Source organism: Myotis yumanensis, unplaced genomic scaffold, assembly GCF_028538775.1.
Source record: "Myotis yumanensis isolate MYYU_CA2020_CCGP unplaced genomic scaffold, mMyoYum1.0.hap1 SCAF_6, whole genome shotgun sequence".
Classification (NCBI taxonomy): Eukaryota; Metazoa; Chordata; class Mammalia; order Chiroptera; family Vespertilionidae; genus Myotis; species Myotis yumanensis.
In genome coordinates, this window is record NW_027223757.1 from 10,598,041 (window position 1) to 10,618,707 (window position 20,667).

General features: G+C 42.8%; 1 protein-coding gene across 3 annotated transcripts in view; it reads left to right on the forward strand.

Annotated features, from left to right (window-relative positions):
* The first annotated feature begins 3,792 nt into the window (after positions 1 to 3,792).
* NT5DC1 (5'-nucleotidase domain containing 1) overlaps positions 3,793 to 20,667 on the forward strand; it is a 101,671-nt gene continuing 84,796 nt past the window's right edge. For 2 of the 3 annotated variants that reach the window (XM_070417504.1, XM_070417505.1), the window contains exons 1-5: positions 3,793 to 3,956; positions 9,279 to 9,370; positions 10,960 to 11,031; positions 14,177 to 14,283; positions 18,012 to 18,091. In XM_070417504.1, the coding sequence (XP_070273605.1) occupies positions 3,864 to 3,956; positions 9,279 to 9,370; positions 10,960 to 11,031; positions 14,177 to 14,283; positions 18,012 to 18,091 (444 nt within the window). In that variant the 5' untranslated portion in view covers positions 3,793 to 3,863. The remainder of the gene's footprint in view (positions 3,957 to 9,278; positions 9,371 to 10,959; positions 11,032 to 14,176; positions 14,284 to 18,011; positions 18,092 to 20,667) is intronic. The other variant, XM_070417506.1, reaches the window with a different exon arrangement.

Below are 20,667 nucleotides of genomic sequence, written 5' to 3' on the forward strand. Positions count from 1 at the left end.
TCACAATTTAGCCATTTCATACTTTAGCGCTGTCTCCAAGAGGAAATAATTTTATAATTTAAACATTTAGTTCTTTATGCAGATACAACCTTAATAAGAAATTTCCCACCAAAAGACTTTGTCCCATCATCACCATAAAAAATAAATAAAACACAGAGAACTTTCTAAGTAGGCTTCTTCTCTTGTGGCAAGAGCAGAAATGGAAAGAAGAAAATAATGTATTTTTTTTGAAATTTAAGGATTTTAAGATTACTGAAGAAATCAAATAAAAAATATTCCTAATGCAGAACTACTGCCATCTTAAGGCCGCAGCCCGATATTACAAATCAGCTTTTGGTTCTATTTACCTAAATGACTAATATTTGAATGACGTAGAGATTAATTTTTAGGCATTTGTGTATTTCATCTTTTTTCTAAATTACTAAATAACTTTTATTGTTCCCCTTAAATAAATTTTATTATCCAGAGATGTGTATATTGGCTTAGATTATATAAAAGGTTAAACATTACATTGTTTACTCTGATATATTTAGAAACACACATTTAACCTACTAACCATTTTTCACTGTCCCAAAATAACAGGTTGGTAAATGACAATTACAATATAGGTGTTAACATATGTTATTATAAATCCACAAAAGATCACTTATTAAGTAATTTTAGAGTCTAAAACTTAAGCTAGCTGTTCACAAACTTATTGTTTAAGTAAGTAACAAATTAAGTAAAAGGCAGACCTAAGTTAAAGTTGCTAAATTATAGAATTATATTTATTAAAATGCAGTTCAGTTATAAGAATAAAATTGAATTCTAGAAAATTAGCAATATATATCATTACTTCTTATTTCTGAGAATTTCTAAATTATTTAATAACTTTCTAGGTGCAAGAACTCAGTACATGAAAACTAAAAAACAAAACAAACAAATAAAAAAACACTAAAACTTTACATTGTATTAATATTATATACAAGTAAAAGTACCAAAATTTTAAAAACCAACAAATAACTTAAGCCAAAGTTTCTGGCATTTAGGGATTTTCAGATAGCAAATATCTGCTACCTTTGTCACAACGAAATTGACTAGAGTCAAATCTCCTTACTGACCGTGCTAGTCCGCTCGGACTGCCTAACAGAATACCACAGACTGGGTGGCTTAAACAGCAGAAAATCATTTTCTCACATTTCTGGGTGTCGAAAGTCCAAGATCAAGGGGCCAATAGGATTGGTTTCTGGGAAAACCTCTCTTGACTTTCAGACTGCACCTTCTCCTGTGTCTTCACAGGGCCTCTCCTCTGCGCATGTGCATCTCTGGGGTCTCTTTCGGGCACACTGAATTAGGACCCCACTCTTATGACCTCACTGAACAAAAACTCCCTTTCTCCAAATGTAGGGCTTGGGCCTTCATCATAAGGATTTGGAGTAAACACATCTGTCAACTCCCTTCCACATTTCTCCACACTCCCTCCCCTTTGGCAACCATTTGCTTGTTATCTACCGTATATCTAAGGTTCTGTTTCTATTTTGTTTATTCATTTGTTTTGTTTTACATTCTACATATAAGTAAATTCATATGGGGTATAGGTTAGGTATAGGCATAGGTATAGGTATAGATACTAGTATATTGCCAGGGTTCTAGTTCCAGCATTAAGAAGGGTTCAGGAATCTGGAGAAGGATGTGGGTAGATTAAATAGGAGTCCAGAGATGAAATATAATTTTGAAAGGCATTAGGGGGTCAGAGGATCCTAGTTTAAAGGAATCTGAGATCTAAGATTTCCTCGTCTCAGGACCCCATGCTTTTTATTAACACAACTTGTTCTGAGGCGAGGCAGAGATATACACTTCAAAGGGTCAGGGTTTGGTACAGAATCCATTGTCAGATTTGGGGGAATTAGCCTACAGCTGTTCAGGTGTTTGGCCAGTGGGAGGCAATAACATGTTGATGAAGATGCCCTGAGCTGTCTGGCAGCCAAGCAATCATTCCTTTTCAGGTTTGGGGAAATGCCATCAGCCATTCCCAACAGGTGACAACACATGTGACTCAGCCCTTGTTGAGTCCCTAAGTTCCATCAACCTTTTGATGAAACTCTTGAAATGATGACCTGCTTTAATTGGCTTCCGGCAGTATATCACATCTTCTTTATACATTCATCTATCTGTTAGGCAGGGTAAATAGCTGTTAAGGCAGGAGGAAGAAAAGGAGGAGGAAAAAAATGAGGAGTTTATCTCACCCAGTGAAAAAAGAAGTCAGCAGTCTTGGGACTTGCCAAGGTAAATTGTCAGATGTTTTCATAAATTCTGGGGAACGCCACAACAAAATAAAAAGGGGGACCTTGAAATCTAGTCTATCTGGTAGGGGAACCTTGAAACCTATAGGGGGAAGAAGTATAAAACCCTTGAACCCCCACCAGAAAGCCCTTTCAGCCTACCTGAGTTGCTGGCTTGTGCTTTCTGCCAAGTGTATTCTTAACAAATTCTCTTGCTTTGCTTCCTTAATAGATTCGCTTACTTTGCTTAAACACTGTTTTCTGTCACTCATCTGAATTTTTTCTCCTGAGCGGAACAAGAGCCAAGGACGGGAGAGCCCCCTCTGACTGGAGTTGCTCTCCAGGAACATATTGATGGACCCCAAAGTTGGCTATTGTAAAGTAATGCTGCAATGAACATAGGGGTGCTTATACTTTTCAAATTAGTGCTTTTAATTTCTTCATATAAATACCTAAAGGTGGAATTGCTGGGTGAATGGCACCCCTATTTTCAAGTTTTTGAGGAATCTCCATACTGTTTTCCATAATGGCTGCACCAGTTTCCATTCCCAACCAACACGGCATGAGGGTTCTTTTCTCTACACCTTCCCTCACTAGCACTTGTTGTTGGTTGATTTGTTGACGATAGCCATTCGGACAGGTGTGCGGTGACAGCTCATTGTGGTTGTTAATTTGCATTCCCCTGGTGATTAGTAATGTAAATCTGGTGGCCATTTCTCCTCTTTGGAGAAATGTCTATCCAGGTCCTTTGCTCATTTTGTAATTGGATTGGTTAGTTTTGGGCGTGTTTTTTACTTAGGAATTTACTACGGCATATAAAGGTTCTGGTTCAACCCATGGTCAAAGCTCTCCAGGGCCTAGGCAAAAGGATCTTCCAAGTCCTAGGCCAGTGATTCCCAAAGTGGGCGCTACCGCCCGCTGGTATCGGGGGGCGGGGGGGGGGGGCGGGCGGTGATGGCCACAGGTGCATTTGGGGGCGATGAGTAACTGCTATTAAAATTTTTAAAAAAATTAATTTCCAGGGGCTGAGTAATATTTTTTCTGGAAAGGGGGCGGTAGGCCAAATAAGTTTGGGAACCACTGTCCTAGGCTAACACTAATATCCTCCGAGGAACCTAAGTGGATAAAATCGTCTCCATATTCTTCTACTATTGGTTCAAGTCTAACTTTACGATCTGTTTCCCTGGCGCCTTCAAAAGGAAGGGGAGCCCCAGTTCACTTGGTGGCAGGGCTACGTGCCAAGGGGCTTACCTGCACCCTCCGTTCCTGCAGCCGCGGCACAGCCCCGGGTCCCATCCTGCCCTCGGGCATCCTGGGGGCAGGAGCGGGCTTGCGGGATGAGCAGCGAGAGACCGACCGCACACCGGCCGCCAGGGCGCTGGGGAGGCCGGACGCGCGAGGGGCGGGGCAGGGGGAGCCCGGCGGGGGCGGGGGGAGCGCGGCGGGGCGGTGCTTGCGGGCGCGGGAAGCGCTACGGGCCGCCTCGCCGCGTCCCGGGGCGGACGCAGCCCCGCCCCGCCGCGTCCTGCCCGGTCCGGTCCCGCAGCGTCTGGCCGGCGAGCTCTCCGGCACCGAGGCGCCTGCGGTCCTCCCCGCGCCGCCATGGCTCAGCACTTCTCCCTGGCCGCCTGCGACGTGGTCGGCTTCGACCTGGACCACACTCTGTGTCGCTACAACCTGCCCGAGAGCGCCCCGGTGAGTGGCGCGAGGGGTCGGGCGCACGGAGCGCCGCCTCCATAGCTGCCGGGGCTGGAGTTTCCTCCCCGTTCGGGCGGCGAGCGCCGGGGGCCTGCGGCCGCCGCGCCTTTGCGCGGAAGCATCCCCGGGTCCCCTCCGGGGCGGTGGGCACGGGCTGCCGGTAGTCAAGTTTGAGAGAGGGTTTCGGAAGAAAAGGGGGGGAAGGAAGGACAAACGGTGCACGATCGGGCAGGGGAAACAGTTCCTAGGGCAGAGGAAGGGCGGGGCTAGGGGAACTGGGGTGTCCTCTGCAGATCCCAGGCCTTGGGACTTGTCTGCAAGTCATTTCGGGCACCAGCAGCGCGCCGCCGCCGCCGCAGCCGCCGTCGCCCGGCTAAGGGCTTGGATCTTCCTCGGCAGCATTTTTCCTTTCGCACGTCCACGCGACCACCTGTCAGTTTTTAGCACCGCCGTCAGGGACAGATTGCTTATTGGAAGGAACATTAGCCAACAAGTCACTAAGATATCTTAGCCCTAATTTTGCTTTCCACCAAGAGAAGAAAATAACCATCGCACACCTACTACGTGCTCCATGCACCTTGAATAAGTTTAATCCTAACGACAGCCAGTGAAGTGTGGGTCCTCACTGTGCTTTGGAAGGGAGGGGGAAGTGGAGTATGTGTGACTCCACACCTGTACCCTAATGCCCCCCCCAATTCCTTTGATTTTCACAAAACATTGTGAAAAACTAGCAGATTTTTTTTTTGATGTTTTTTTGTTTGTTTTTTGGTCAAAGATCTACACACCCAAACAGAAAAAAAATTAGTTAAGAGCACAGTGTTTCCAAGCAAGGACTCTGCAGCCAGTCTACCAGCTCCTCTGTTACTAGTTCTGCGTCTTAATCTGTGTCTATTCTCAGTTTCCCCATCTGTAAAATGGGACCAATAACTGGATTTACTTCACAAGGTTGTTACAAAGGTTGGATAGGTAATAGATGTATAATGCTTAGAGCAGTGCTGGCATACAGGTAAATTCCACTTGTCTGGCATGTACAACTGTTGCTTTTATGGTTACCACCCAAAGCACTTTAAAGCCTCACCCAGTTATGAGTAGAGCTCTAGGCCGTTGGTGCAGACATCGCCCAGGCTCCACACTGCGGTGAGGTAAGTGTCCCAATGAGCAATGCAGGTACCCGTCAGAGGTCGAAAAGGAGCTGGAATCACTTGAGTTTTCTATGCACAGATGCTAAGCAAAAATAGTGTGCTGTTCCTCTACTATACTTCTCTGCTTTCCCTCTGTACAGATGTTCCCTTACTTATATTGACAGTTAAGAAGGCTTTTCTTTACTACTTGATTCTTTGGCCACTACTTCCTCTAGGTCTTTTTTTACATATATTTTTATTGATTTTATAGAGAGAGAGATAGAAACATCAATGATCGGCCGCCTCCTGTACATCCCCCATTGGGGATCAAGCCCGTAACCTGGGCATGTGCCCTAACGGGGAATTGAACAGTAACCTCCTGGTTCATAGGTCGAGGCTCAATCTCTGAGCCTCACCAGCTAGGCCTCTAGGTCTTTGGTTCATATTTTTCTTCCCTCTGTGTCTTTAAAACCCCCTCCTGGTTCACATTTTCTGCATCTCCTCTGTAGTCACCTTCATTTGGGAGAAATATTGTTAAAAACCACTGTCATGTTAGAGCCAAAATTATGCATGTGCGAGCATAAGATTTTAGAATACAAGATCCTTAAAGACAAGGATTCTTTACTACGCACCTCAAATGTATGTGATGCTTAAAGGTTGGAACCAGTAACCTAGTGTGCTTTGGAGCCTGTTGGGTTTAGAAATCTTTCGTGAAGGGCCTGCCGTGGGCTGAACACTGTAGTGAAGTTGGGGATACACAGGTAACACTCAGGCCTTCAAGTGGCCTTGCAGTGAGCTGAGTACTGAAAGGTTGGGGTCCCCTGTGGCGAGGGGTTTCAGAGGCACAGGGTCCCCTGCTTTCCTCAGCACCAGTGTTCTCTGCTTCTCCCTGCACGTTGACCCCATTGTCTCCTGTTACAGAAGTGTCTCCTCTGAGAGGGAAGAAACACAGCTATGGGTGCCTGTATTGGCAGCCTGAGAAAGGGCTCCTTGTCTCAGGAAGGAGCCTGACCCCATTGGAAGCATGTTAGTCGTCAGTATTGCCACGGGGGTGAGAAGCGCTGTCCAAAACGGGATAAAGTGCCTTGACCAGAGGCAAGTCTAGCATCCCTGGGTCCCATCCGGTGGGTGCAGTGGGCACGGGCTGGTGGAGCCCAGCCGGTAGTCAAGTTTGAGAGAGGGTTACAGAAGAAAAGGGGGGAGGGAAGGACAAATTGTGCACGATCGGGCAGGGGAAACAGTTCCTAGGGCAGAAGTATGATTTATTTTGGTCCACTGAAACTGACCAAGGTGGGAGGATGTATACCTTGAAAATGGGCCAATGCTGTAAGTCAGGGCCCTTTTTAAAACCGCTACGTGACTGATAAGAATAGCAATAACTAAGTTGAATTTACTTGTATGCCAGGCACAGCTCTAAGCTCTTTACATCCGTTAATCCCATGGCACTGGTTTCTTGCAGGCAGGATCATGTGTGTGTGTGTGTTTTATGGTCCTTAGTATGTTGCACTTCAGAATGACTCAGTACATGTGCATTGATATTTTGGAATGATTGAATGAAAATCTATATAGCAGCTAAAGGAGTAGTGTTCAGTCATCTGTGGGCTTCAGGAATCCCACTCTGTCCTATAGGCTTGGAATTTCTGGGTGGTTTTAGGAACCGTCACCTGTAGTTGTGAATCACCAACAGGGTGGAGAACTGTTGATCCGTAGTGTTGACATAACGTGTGTCGATTTACATTGACCTGGATAAAGGCCACACTACATGGCATGGGGTGCATTTATAGTGCCTTTATTAGCTTTGCCACACTGAGTAGCTCTATTTGACCAAGAGCCTTTGCTCTCCCCGCACTCATTTCCTGACATTCATACCTTAGCCCCTAACTTCAGCCACGTACCCCCTAAACGTGTCCCCTCCCCTCTGGATTCTCCCACCTGAGTGCTCCTCTTGCAGATGTCGGTGAAAACATCACTTCAGGGAGGCCTTCTCCCACTCCTTTGCCTGCCTGTCCTTGCTTCCCCCGTGCCATCCCATGCTGTCTAACCGTGTCTTGGCTTAGCATCTGTAGAGGGTCAGGCCGCTCAGTGTGTCCTCCTACACACGGCTGAGTCTGGCCCCCGACCACGGTCTCCCTCAGGTTCAAGTGCATGTGATGCTGGCCCAAGAACATTCTGAGGGAGAATGGGTTGGGGCTGATGTAGACCTCCATCCACCTTTTGCCTGCTTTCTGTTTGGTATGCACAGTTCTTGGAACATTCAGCCGGCTCTTTAAAGACAAAACAGATATTTCACTCCCAAAGCTGGGATTTCGTTGTTGGTGAGAAATCAGATCTGTCAACGACCAGCAAAGCGTTTTTGTTGCTTTGCTGCTCTGTGCTTGCTTCCAGAGGCTTCTGTTGCTCTTTTTCCTGTTTTTCTTATGGTGGAAAAATGAGAGGTATTTCCTGTACCTGATGGAGGTTGCAGATTCCTCCTCGGGAATCACCTGCCTGGTTCCCATGTGTATTTCTCTTTGAGACACCTTTATGTCAAATTACAAGACTGAAACAAGTAGGTAACCCATTTGATGTCCTGTAATCAAGAGAAAACAATCCATGGGTTGGGGTACAGTGCCTCCCCAGCAGTGGACCGCTCCCCCAGAAGGATTTTGGGCAAGAGTGAGCTGAGAGAGCATTAGAGGAGGCAACACAGAAACAGAACATGACTGGCCAGGAGGTCAGGGATTCCCTTATAAGGCTGACAGGTAAGGTAAGCTAAACCGGAGTTGGAGGATTGCGATTGGTATATGCTAGGTTTCCTTACAGGTGTGTTCCCCGTAAGTGCGGGCTGAGCAAAGCTATTATAGGTGAGCTGTAGACAAAGCTCTGGGTGGTTTTTCTTTACTACTTGATTCTTTGGCCACTACTTCCTCTAGGTCAGCGGTTCTCAACCTGTGCGTCGTGACCCCTTTGGGGGTCGAACGACCCTTTCACAGGAGTCGCCTAAGACCATCGGAAAACACATATATAATTACATACTGTTTTTGTGATTAATCACTATGCTTTAATTATGTCCAATTTGTAACAATGAAATTGGGGGTCACCACAACATGAGGAAATGTATTAAAGGGTCGCAGCATTAGGAAGGTTGAGAACCACTGCTCTAGGTCTTTTTTGTCTTTTGTCTTTTTTTGGCTCTAACATGACAGTGGTTTTTAACAATATTTCTTCCAAATGAAGGTGACTACAGAGGAGAAGCAGAGAACACTTAGCTTTAGCTTTGTGACGTGGGCTGGGCCACTGGGACAACCTCCACTTTGTGGCCCTGGTACAAGAATTAACTTTATCACCTGAGGTGGGGCCTTTCGGCAAGGCTGCACCAAGCATAGATGTAATCATAAAGTGCTCAATATGTTTATTGTCTCCGACATGTGTTGAATAAGTTTATAAAGCTTGCCAAGTCTTTTTTTTTTTTTAATATATTCTTATTGATTTTTTACAGAGAAGAAGGGAGAGGGATAGAGAGTTAGAAACATCGATGAGAAAGAAACATCGATCAGCTGCCTCCTGCACACCACACCCCCTAATGGGGATGTGCCTGCAACCAAGGCACATGCCCTTGACCGGAATCGAACCTGGGGCCCTTCAGTCCGCAGGCCTACGCTCTATCCACTGAGTCAAACCGGTCAGGGCGCTTTGCCAAGTCTTAATGATCTCCATTCCCTTGGAATTCAGGAGAAAGATGAGTAATTGTCCTTGGTTGTATAATTGTATACTGATACTGGTACAATTTTGGAGGGAAAAAAAAAAAGACACTACAGGTACTAGGGGGCTCGTAGGGGTGGTTTAATGCAGGGGTCCTCAAACTTTTTAAACAGGGGTCCAGTTCACTGTCCCTCAGACCGTTGGAGGGCCGGACTATAGTTTTTAAAAAAACTATGAACAAATTCATATGCATACTTCACATATCTTATTTTGAAGTAAAAAAACAAAACGGGAACAAATACAATATTTGTATTTGCATGTGGCCCGAGGGCCGTAGTTTGAGGACCCCTGGTTTAATGGCTTGTGAAGGGCATTAAACTGAAGAGCTTTATAATTAAGATCTTCCCTTCTCCCACTGCCCCGTGAGTGATTCCATCCCGTCTTCAGGTCTGTGAAATTCAGAATGAATAGTGAATTTTATATTTAACCTCTCTTTTTTCTTTCCCTTTGTCTACAGCTCATTTATGATAGCTTTGCTCAGTTCCTGGTCAAGGAGAAAGGATATGACAAGGAATTGCTCACTGTGACTCCAGAGGACTGGGACTTCTGGTAGGTCCTTGTTTTTAAGGTTTGCACGTCCCTTCTGATTTCTGATTGTTGCTGATAAAACTTTAATGCCTCCTCTTCTATGGAGGCAGAAAGTGAAATGTGAAATTGAGTCAAAGGACAAAATGCCTTCTCTACTAAAAAATGTTATGTTTAATGAATGAATGTCCTTTCTACTTTAAGTTTAGACTCAAATATGAAAACAAGCCAAGAGGGCATGTGACTAATGTGGATATTTTCACGTGGTTAAATTTGTCATTATTAAGAGTTTTGGAGGTTTTAAGAGCTATCTCTAAAATTTTATCTTTTAAGAAGTTTTGTTTTATTGCTCTTCAAATACAGAAGTATAGGAGAAGAAGAGTCAGGTTTTGGATAAGTATCTGAATTAGGGCATTTGGTTTTTCTGTAATTGGACAGACATTCCTTTGTCTAAGACTCTTATTCCCTTTCTGGGTTAGGATTCTCAAGGCTTCCTTTGTCTTTCTTCCTCATTTAGATGACAAAACCAAACGATAAGCCTGTTAGACCACTTTACATTGTTTAGTTGAAAATTAATAATAATCCTAAAACACGTGAAAAATCCTAAAGCAACGATGTTCCTCCGTTATGCGTCCCTCCAATGTTTGGTTAGCCCTTTGTTATTCAATCCCTTTTGTAAAGGAGAAGCAGAAACATTTTACTATATGAATCTGCTGACTCTGGAAATTTTACTGTGGACCCAAGTAAATCATACTTCTAAAGTACCTGCCTTTTTTTGTTTAATTCCCTTGGTATTTGTTAGCAATTATAACTCCTTGCTTTTATTATTTATAATAATGAATCTGTATCCATTTTTCTCCCCAAACTTAATATTTGACTTTCTTTTAGCCCCCCAGAGGGCTAGTTTTATAACCTGACCTAAGTTAAGGCAAATTCTAAAGAGTAAGGAAAGACTCTGGCTAAGATCTGAACTTGCAGAATATGAATGTGTGTGTGTGTGTGTGTGTGTGTGTTATTTAATAAAAACATTTTCACTTTTTAAAAAATCCTCACCCAAGGATGTGTTTTTCATTGATTTTTTTTTTTTTTAAGAGAGAAAGGAAGCGGGAGAGAGAGAGAGAGAAAGAAACATCGATGTGAGAGAGAAACATGGATCGGTTGCCTCCCAGACACTCCCCAATTGGGAATCAAACCCACAACCTAAGTATCTGCCCTGACCGGGAATTGAACCTACACCCTTTTAGTGTTCAGGAAAATGCTCCAACCACCTGAGCCACCGAGCCAGGGCACCATTTTCACTTTTTAACAGAGACATGCAATGAGGTTCATTTTTTCTTCTCTTTGAGTTTGTATTTCTCTTTTTAAAAGCTTAAGAATTTTAGAAAGTAAACATGCTGTCCGTTTGTTCACATAACAGTTTTCTTTATATACTTTCTCTGTGGATGATATTTAATTTTAGAGTTCTTGGATATTCTTAACTGTATGATTAACGCATCATTCCCCTGGATGGGAGAATGCCTTTTTTGCATTGTGACTTTTTGAAAATATAAATTATTATCTTTTGAGTTAGGTAAATGCATGAATTGATTGGGAATCAAACATTTCTGTTTTAGTTGCAAGGGCTTGGCCTTGGATCTGGAAGATGGAAACTTCATTAAACTTGCAGATAATGGCACCGTCCTCAGGTAATAAAATGTAGTTGTGAAGTCGAGACTTTACTCTTTTCAGGACACTTATTACTCTGTAATATTTTATTGTTAAGATATATATATATATATATATATATATATATAGCTAATATGCTTAGTGGGCATCTGGGTAATGACATCACATAGCAACGCCCGGCTTCCTCTCCCTAGCGACTAGCCTCCTTGGAGTTTCTTCAGCCCAGGAACACAGGTGGAAACATTTTACACTTTAACCAAATGTCTGTGAAGCGTTTTCCCGTGCCTCATCTCATTTGATCCTCACAGAAGTCCTGGAGTAGGTAGATAGGAAACTTGGTGGAATCCTATTTTCTTTTCATTAGCCGGAAAATGGAGATTTAGAAACTTGACCCAACTGAAAAGAAGCAAGAAATAGTGGACCTTGAAAATGACTTCAGATTTTCTTACTGCACAGAATATAGTCAAACACTGCTGCAGTTAAATATTTTACCCTTTGTTCTCCCTGCGGTATCTACAATAATAATTTGCTTCGTGTTGATATTTACTGCTGCGTTGCTGACAATTACCTGAAAGAGAAGTTGGGGTGCTTCACTGGGCTGGAAAAAGTTTAGCTAAGTCAGAAACCAGGTCTAATTAAGCAAGTTTATTCTGTATCTATAAAAGGCTAAGTTGACTCGCACATGCACGATACATATAAAGCTCTCACTGGCACCAATCGCATGCGTGTGTTTCAATCTGTTATTGTTGATTGTGAATTTGGTTGACATTTCTATTATAGAGAAAAGGTGAATAGCAATATTAAAATATTTCTTCTAATTAATTTCCTTTCAATGTGCACAAATTCGTGCACCGGGCCACTAGTAGTTAAATAAGATCATTATTTTAGTCAGATGATAGATCATCTGTGTGCCTGCATGTCTTTGTATGAATCCTTTGAGCCATTTAAATAACAAATCTGAGCATTAGGCTTCAACATCTAGTTTCTTTAAATTTAGCTCAGAAATATTTGCAGGAAATACAGTAGAACGTTAATAACTTGCTTCCCATCAATGCCCACCCCTACTGCAAAGGAGCTTAGGAATTACATTGTGTTAGGTGGGTACATAGGTACCTGGAATAAAGTAGGACTTATTTTTATTAAGGTCGAAGGAGAGAATGGATATGGGATAGGAGTTTATGGTCTGTGCACACTTCTCTTCCTCCATTTATCCAAATTTGCCCCCATCATGCAGGATTCTGTGGTATCCCAGCTCCTTCTGGAAGGTTTTTCAGACTGTTCAAATCTTCCTCAGTCTCTCCTGCACTCACTGCTGCCTCCCTTTCCTTCCCTCCTTTCAGGGTGAGTCCAACCCTTTGAGTGTTGGTAAAAGTAGGGCACGCATTTGAGAAGCAGTTGCTGTCACTGCTCTGAGCCTTAGAGAGGGATCACGGAGTGAGCATCTATCTTTCCCCCAATGCTGATAGTACAGTATGTCAGCATGGCCATGCAGCTGTGCGATTTATTATCCTATATAATAAAAGCCTAATATGCTAAGTGTCCGACTGTTTGTTCGACCATTTGAGCAGTTACTATGACACGCACTGACCACCAGGGGGCAGATGCTCTGACCAGTAGGTTAGCTTGCTGCTGGGGTCTGGCCAATCAGGACTGGGTGAGATGGGCTGGACACGCCCTGGAGCCCTCCTGTGGTCCCTTCCAGGCCCTGATCGTGCACCAGTGGGGTCCCTCAGCCTAGCCTGTGCCCTCTTGCAATCTGTGCACCGGGCCTCTAGTTTATACTAAGAGTCCAAGGAGAGGGTGCTCAGAGCAGGTTACTTCTTATACATACTCTCCCTTTTGATATACCGTATTTTTTTGCACATCACAAATTCTTGCTCTCCCCCAACTTTCCCTTAAGGTGCCTCTAGCTACAGCTGTTGGCGTGGCCCCACTTCTGATTATTTTGTTACTCATTTGCATGTTTTTCCTTGGGCAACAGAGATAGAGTGTATGTATGCATGTGTCTATATCTATATTTACATACATACACACAGGGCAGCTTTGACTTTGACCTTTAACTTTGCTATCATTTTAGCACAAGGCACTTGTCTATCTCAAATCCTTGAGTTAAAGAATGGAAAGCATCCACAGTTTTGCTTCTTTCTTTCATTGTTATGTCAGTTCATCTCCCCTCCCCAAACCCCTCCTGCAAGTCTGACCCTCTCCATTCAAGTTCTAGCTGCCCTGCAGCTTCTCCTGAGCTGAGCTTTTCTCCTTGATGCCTGCTTCCATTGAATATAGGAGCTTCCTTGTCTTATCATAGTTCCCACTCAGGATTCTCCCATTGCTACATATCACTTTCTAAAACATTAACCTCCTTACAAAAAGGAACCTATTTGTGATTTTTCCTCCGTTTCTTTCTCCCTTAATTTTGCTTTGCTATCATAACCCCAAGCAAAGAAAAATGATACTCTCTAGCATTATTATGTCTCATAATAAACTACATATCAGCTGTTTCTCTATAGGCTATGAGGCTTTCCTCCGGACCAACTGATGCAAGGGCAATATTGTGAGCACAGGAAATAGCTACATCCTGTCTTGCTGGTCCAAGTTTTGTCACATTTATCTCACTGCCATCCATTGTATTTTTAGCTACGTTATGTCCTTGAAGGGGCAGGATGCTCGCTCATCTTCACAGTCTCCTGTGCCCACAAGCTGGCCACCCCCGGTGCCAGGCTCCTCCCACCTCTCCTGCGGACCTGGTGCAGCTCACACGCTAACTCTCCTACCTGCTGCTTTCTCTCTCCTGCTCCCTGACCCAGTCCACACAGTTGTTTTTTTTAATTGTTCCCGTTAGCTTCATCTTATCTTCACAGTTATATGGCCATTTCTTAGGAAAGGGTTGTGTCATATTCCTTCCAGAGAGATTATAGTTTATAGTTTCTGTGTTATAGGTCCACATTGTGAGCTGCTACTGATCACTTGCTCGTTGGTGGATGAATGAAGAGCTAGAGCTGTCAAGAGAAATGCCTTCCAGATTCCTAAATGGGGAAGTCATTCAATTGAAAACAGAAACAAATAAAACTTCTGTTAATTTTAGAAGGGATCCACAATAGCAAGGCTGGAGGGCGGGGTGTTCAAGGGAGCCATTGATGAGCAGTGTCCCTCATCTCCCCAAACCAGGGCCAGCCACGGCACCAGGATGCTGGCCCCCGAGGAGCTGGCCAAGGAGTACGGCGGGAAGGAGTGGAAGTACTTCATGTCTGACACTGGGATGGCTCTCCGATCAGGTATGTCTCACGTGGACAGCACTGCCATCCCCTCTCCTTTTCTTTTGGACCCTGAACCTGCTACACGAAGACATGAAGAAGGCCTTTCTCGTGTCCTGCTGGGCATGACGTACAAGGAAGCAACTGCGGTTTTATAGAAATAGGATGTATTTCTCTTCCACGTATGTCTGATTTCTCTTTGGCAGTGGTTCTATGTTAATTAAGGTTTTGTTGATACTCCTAGCACTTGTTCTAGAGCAGGGGTCCTCAAACTTTTTAAACAGGGGGCCAGTTCACTGTCCCTCAGACTGTTGGAGGGCCGGACTATAGTTTTTAAAAAAACTATGAACAAATTCCTATGCACACTGCACATATCTTATTTTGAAGTAAAAAAACAAAACAGGAACAAATACAATATTTGTATTTGCATGTGGCCCGCGGGCCGTATTTTGAGGACCCCTGATCTAGAGGAAAAAGACTAGCACTTAAGAGTAATACATCCCTTAGCAATCTGTATTTTTATCAGTTTGTTATGGGCCCAGTCCTTACTTTTATTTCTCCATCCTCACTTCTTTCTCTTTTCTAAAGTTTTCCTTTAGTTTTTTAAAAAATATATATATTTTTATTGATTTCAGAGAGAAAGGGAGAAGGAGAGAGAGAGAGAGATAGAAACATAAATCATGAGAGAGAATCATCGATCAGCTGCCTCTTGCACGCCACACACTAGGGTTCGAGCCCGCATCACCAGGCATGTGCCCTAACCAGGAATCGAACCATGATTCGGTTCATAGGTCGACGCTCAACCACTGAGCCATGCTGGCCAGGCTAGAATTTTCCTTTTTACTGCCAGTTATAGTATCTTTTCCCTTCATCTTTTCTTTTTCTTTATTTTAAATGATTGTATGCATTTTTTTTTCCAGTCTTTAAAGAGCTTCACCATGGGTACACATGGAAAGATTTTTCAGAAATTTTTTACAGACATAGATGTGCATAAAGTAAAACATTGTTATAACCAGACCTTATTAAAAGTCATGATTACTGGTTTTTCATTTTTCCTAAATTTTTTTGCCATTTTCTCCCACACTCCAGTTTTGAAATGCATCTGTTCTCCTTTAGAAAATGTAATAACCTGGAAATAGTTAGTCCTTATCTTGGTTGTGTTTCTTTTCTTTGTTACATTTGCAGTCTTTTGAGAGCTTTGTTTTTGTGGAGAGATGAAAATTGCAGGAAGTATGGGTATTCTTGATAAAGTAAGTTGATAGGCAATGCCGAGACTTCACATGCTTTCGCACATGTCAGCTCAGAATAACTAGCGGAAGATAAATGGGCAGATAGCCTTTTAGTCACGGGAGGATGGAGAATTGTTGTCTCTCTAGGTACAGGTGGTGGTAAATAACCCAGAGAAGCGAGGCACTCAGCTAAGTTCTGACATCCATTCAGTAACGGGGAGTGTTTTAAAGAATAAAGTATTTCCCAGCTGTCAAAGGACATTCGCCTACTCTGAGCCATCTGTGTACTCACCGCTCTGCCCATTCTCCAGGGGGAATCAGCAGCTTCTTCTGGTGCTGAATTTGCCCAGGAGCCTCTGAGGATGGCCTGGAAGGTTATCTGCTCTTCATTGGGTTGGTTAGGGAACTGTTTTCACTCCAGGTGCCTGGTGCTCAGGCGGTGACATAACAGAGGCCTGTTGTTTCTACAAAATACTAAGAAGCTAATGCTTTTAAGAAACAATACTAACCCAGCCGGTTTGGCCCAGTGGATAGAGTGTCGGCCCACGGACTGAAGGGTCCCAGGTTCAATTCCAGTCAAGGGCACGTGCCTTGGTTGCAGGCTTGATCCTGGCCCTGGTCAGGTGCATTCGGGAGGCAACCAATCGATGTTTCTCTCTGTGTCTCTCCCCCTCCCTTCCACTCTCTTTAGAAATCAATGGAAAAATGTACACTTATTTTTTTAGTGTAGAGATATATAAAAGAAGAAAAATGGCCTGTGGTTCTACAACCCAGTTAAACTTTATTTACATAAAAAAAACAACAACAATGTGATCATATACTTAGGAGATTTAAAAAATATAGAAAGGAATAAAATGAAGAGAAATTATGTCCAACCCCTGCCCCTCAAAATTCCCCTTTCCCAAAGCTTATTTTTTTTAAATTATACCACAGAGATCATACATTTTCTGTACTTTGCTCTTTGTAGCTTACATCTTAGCGATCCTGTCACATCAGCACACACATGGATATACCTCATTCTTTAAATGCTGGCATCGAGCGCCTGAATCACGATTTATTTTCTCAGTCCCCTGATGGGGACACTGAGGTTGTGTCTGATGGTTGGCCATTACAGACAAGCCTGCAGTCACATTGTACAGTTTTCAGTTTCGTAAGTATATCCAGGGTGAACTCCTAGAAGTACAGATGCTCTCAGGATATGCAGGCTTAAAATGTTGATTAATATGGCCAAATAGCATGTTTCTTTACTTGCCCTTTCCTTGTATTCATTGAGTCTATTTATCTCCGAGTTAAATAGAGAGTTGTGAAGTGCTTTCCCTACCAGTATAGTTAGGGCATTTCAAGCACTAATGTTTTTTTATAATCCCTTTTCAGGCTGTTGACTTGGCATAAGTATGGTTTTCCTTACCAACCGATTACCAGAGAGCAAGTTCTTTAGAGCTTTTTCTCCCACAAACGGGTAGATTATGCGGAAACAGCTTGGTGTAGTGGCAATCACAAGGAACTTGGAGCCAGGCCTGGGTCATATTGACTCTGTTACTTGCTGGATAAAGAGATCTGGTCCATTCCTAAGCCACTGTTAGCATCACTTTCCTCATTTTTAAATGGAGATTTCACTCATCTGCGGAAGTGAGACTTAGGCTAACATAAATGGTTCTCTTCCCCTCAGTGGTTTCACTCATGTGCCTGTGTTCCATGATCACTAAGAGTGTGTAGTTTGCAAAGAGAATAGTATTGGCAGTGGATTCCTGGGGAAAGGTATTTCTGTGTACAGAGCTTAATGGTTAAGGGACTTGGTCTTGATTCAGAGGCTTGCTTTATTGAGCTCACCAATCACTTCATTCCCAGTGAGCCGTCTGTTCTGTAAGCAGGTGGAGCGTTGACGCCTTCATACAGTACAGTCTCAGGGTTTTGGTGCTGGGAGAAGCATTGACAGCAGCCTGGCCCAGTTAATAGGTCAAGGCTGACTAAGCCTCACTGTGCACACAGGCCAGCCCATGTTTGACAGTTGAGTGACATCAGCCCCTGGCCTTGTGGGTGGAAGTCTGTGAGCCCTTCTCATTAAACTCCTGAGTTGTTTATTAGACTCCAAACAAGACACATCAATATTCAACTCTTAAACTGAATTTCATCTCTTAATGCCCACCAAGGGAGAGGCAGGGGATGGAAAAAAGGAGTATACACCGGGTAGTGATGCTCTAAGGATACACAGGTTTATGGTGCTTAGGACAGCTAGCCATCAGGATCAGCAGGTCACTCAGGTGCCACAGGCAAGAAATAAGAGAATGTACAGCGTAATGAACTCTGCCCACTGTCTGGTTGGGAGAGCCCTGGAGTGTGGTGTGGTACAGAATAGCAGAGCGGGGGAAGAAATGTATGTGGGATATCGTCTTCCTTTTCCTCTAGATTTCTGGCAAAGCCCTTCCTAACCTTTCTTAAGAATAAAAAATAGTCTGAGATGTTCCCTCTAATAATTTCAGCATGAATTTGTTCCCAGTTTAAAATTTTGTTCTTTTTCAGGAAAGTATTATTTTTATGATAACTACTTTGACCTGCCAGGAGCTCTTCTGTGTGCCAGAGTGGTGGACTCTTTAACAAAGGTGAAAACTTTTTTTTTTCATATTTTAGAAAACTGTGATGTACATATAAATCGGTATATGTCTTTTGAGTGGAGATTTTACTCAATTTCCTCTTTGTGGTTCCAGAGGAGACTGAGGAAGAAACACAGAGAATTTGGCCAAAATGTTTTTGGAAAATTAAATAAGCAGTGACCATTTTTCCCCCCAGGGCGGATAAACCTGTTCTCCAGCAGGGGGTGCAAAAGTCTAAGGAAAAATATAGAACTTGGCATCTGCATACATTCTTACTGGGCAGGTTATGGTGGTTGACATGCCCCACACATATAATTTTTTTAGTGAAAGGTTTATCTTGGCCTTAAGCAAGCCCTGTCTGTTGTTTCTGTGCATCTAGGTTAACACACCTTTGACATAAACTGTAACCACCCTTAAGAGAGCACATAACCTTGTTAACTATCCTGTAATCCAGTCCCCACCTTGCTTTCTCCCAACTCCATGTAATCTTCCTTGTTTCCTCATTAATTTCAAATGCATTAAAGAAGTTGCAAAACTCTATTCTCCAGAGCATTGGCGATCTTGTTCCCCCATATGTCATCAATTTGGCTCAAATAAACTCTCATAAAAAATATCTACAGGTTTAAACATTCTTACATAGACATCTTCAAGTCTACAGTGTGGCTTTAACTCTGCATTTTCTACTGGTCCCATGTGCCAGCTGTTAGGTCAAAAGGGGGTCCAGGAGCTGATGCATGCCCCCGCCAGGCAGATGGTAACGCAGATACTGGGCCAATCCTGGAATCCGTAACAGGCCAGGGCACCAGGTAAATGGTAACGCAGATACTGGGCCATTCCTGGAATCCGTAACAGGCCAGGGCACCAGGTAAATGGTGACGCAGATACCGGTCCCGCCCTGGAATTCCTAACAGGTCAGCTACCAGGCAGATGAGGACACCTGGAAACCGTGACGACCCCCGCAGCAGGAACTCCCACAGCTCATGCTCCCCCGCCCTCACTGAACAGCTGTATAAAAAAAAGCGCCCCCCTCCCTGTTGGTGTGGATCCACGTGCCCTGTCTTTGGGGTCCGTGGGTCGCCCGGGGATGCAGAATAAAGCCTTTCCTTTCTCTCTTTTCTGATTAACTGGACTCTCTTTATTTCCTACGCCGCCTCCTGAGCCACCTAACCTAACATTTGGTGCCGAAACCGGGGACTGTTTCCTGCGCCGCCAACCTCACACCGGCAAAAAATAAAAAAATAAAATAAATTGTGCCTGTTCCTTGCCTCAGTTTTCTGTGGCTCAAGGCATACACACCCATTTTAGATTTCATATTTTGAGGGGTGGATCAGAAGCAATGTGCATCGACCGTTTGCTTCTTCGGATAATGTAGTCTGGTTATGGAATAGAAGCTCACTGCTTTCAAATGAAACGGAAGAATAGAAGTGTTTTATTTTGCTTTCAACTTGTAGAATCGACAAGGGAAATAACAGGAAAGGAGAATATGCAAAATTTTGATTAATGTCAGTTCAGTAAATGCTTACTTGGTTTTTTAAAGCAATAAAAAAAAGAACTTCCATCTGGAAAAATATTTTCTTCGTTTTATTAACAATAAAAAAGTAAAGGTTATTAAGAAAATTCGACATGTCCTTAAGCATTCTAAATAATATAAAATGAGAGAAAATGAGATGAAATTTTAAAATTAATCATTTTGAGCATAGTTTAATGCATGTATACTTATACTTAGAATTTAAGATCTATGAACATAAACTGGCTTTATGTCAGAATCACTTTCCTTTTGGCATACGTTATCTTTTAAAATCACAGTGATCATGTTTATTTTAGAACACAGGTAATGGTTTATTTTTTACTCAGAATTACCGTCATGTGTTTATGACAGTTTCTGTAGAGCATTGGTTCTGGTGTGTTTGTAGAAATTGTTATTAACAGGAGATAGAGTCAGTTTCTCGTTTCATAGTGACTACAAGCAAATGTATCAGTCTTTAAATATTTTGGAGTTTTTATAATAGATACAAATATCTAGTAATTGGTCTTCGTTTAGATGGAAACACTGCTTACTATTTCCAAGGGAGCAAAAGGTTGTAGGGTTGTGTGTTTCAATGTAATGTTTACTTGCTTTCTGGTTTAAAAAAGTCTTAATAAAAAATGATTTACGTTCTGGACTTGAAATCTCCTTCATGCCTCCTATAGAGACTTGCTGCTCTTTTATATTGAAATTCAGGTACGTGTGCACTGAATTCTTAAGTAACCAGCTTTAAGGTTTCAGGCTTTGTAGTCCCATTGATGCCATTGTATACAGAGTAGCACATTATGATGTCTCAGAGGCTATAACAGTAAATTTATGCCTGTGTTTAAAATATCCTGTAATTTTCATGCTTTCTAATGAGTGGAAATTTTTATTTTATTTGGGTTATATGAGTTATATTAATATAGTTGTGTGTGTGTATACACATCTTTGTAGCAGTAATTTTCATGGATGATTTTTATTTTTTTAAAACATGTTTAGAAGAATGAGAAGTTTATTAACCCAGTATGTTTTCTGAAAATAAGTCCCTATTTTCAAATACAGTAATATTGTAATTGTT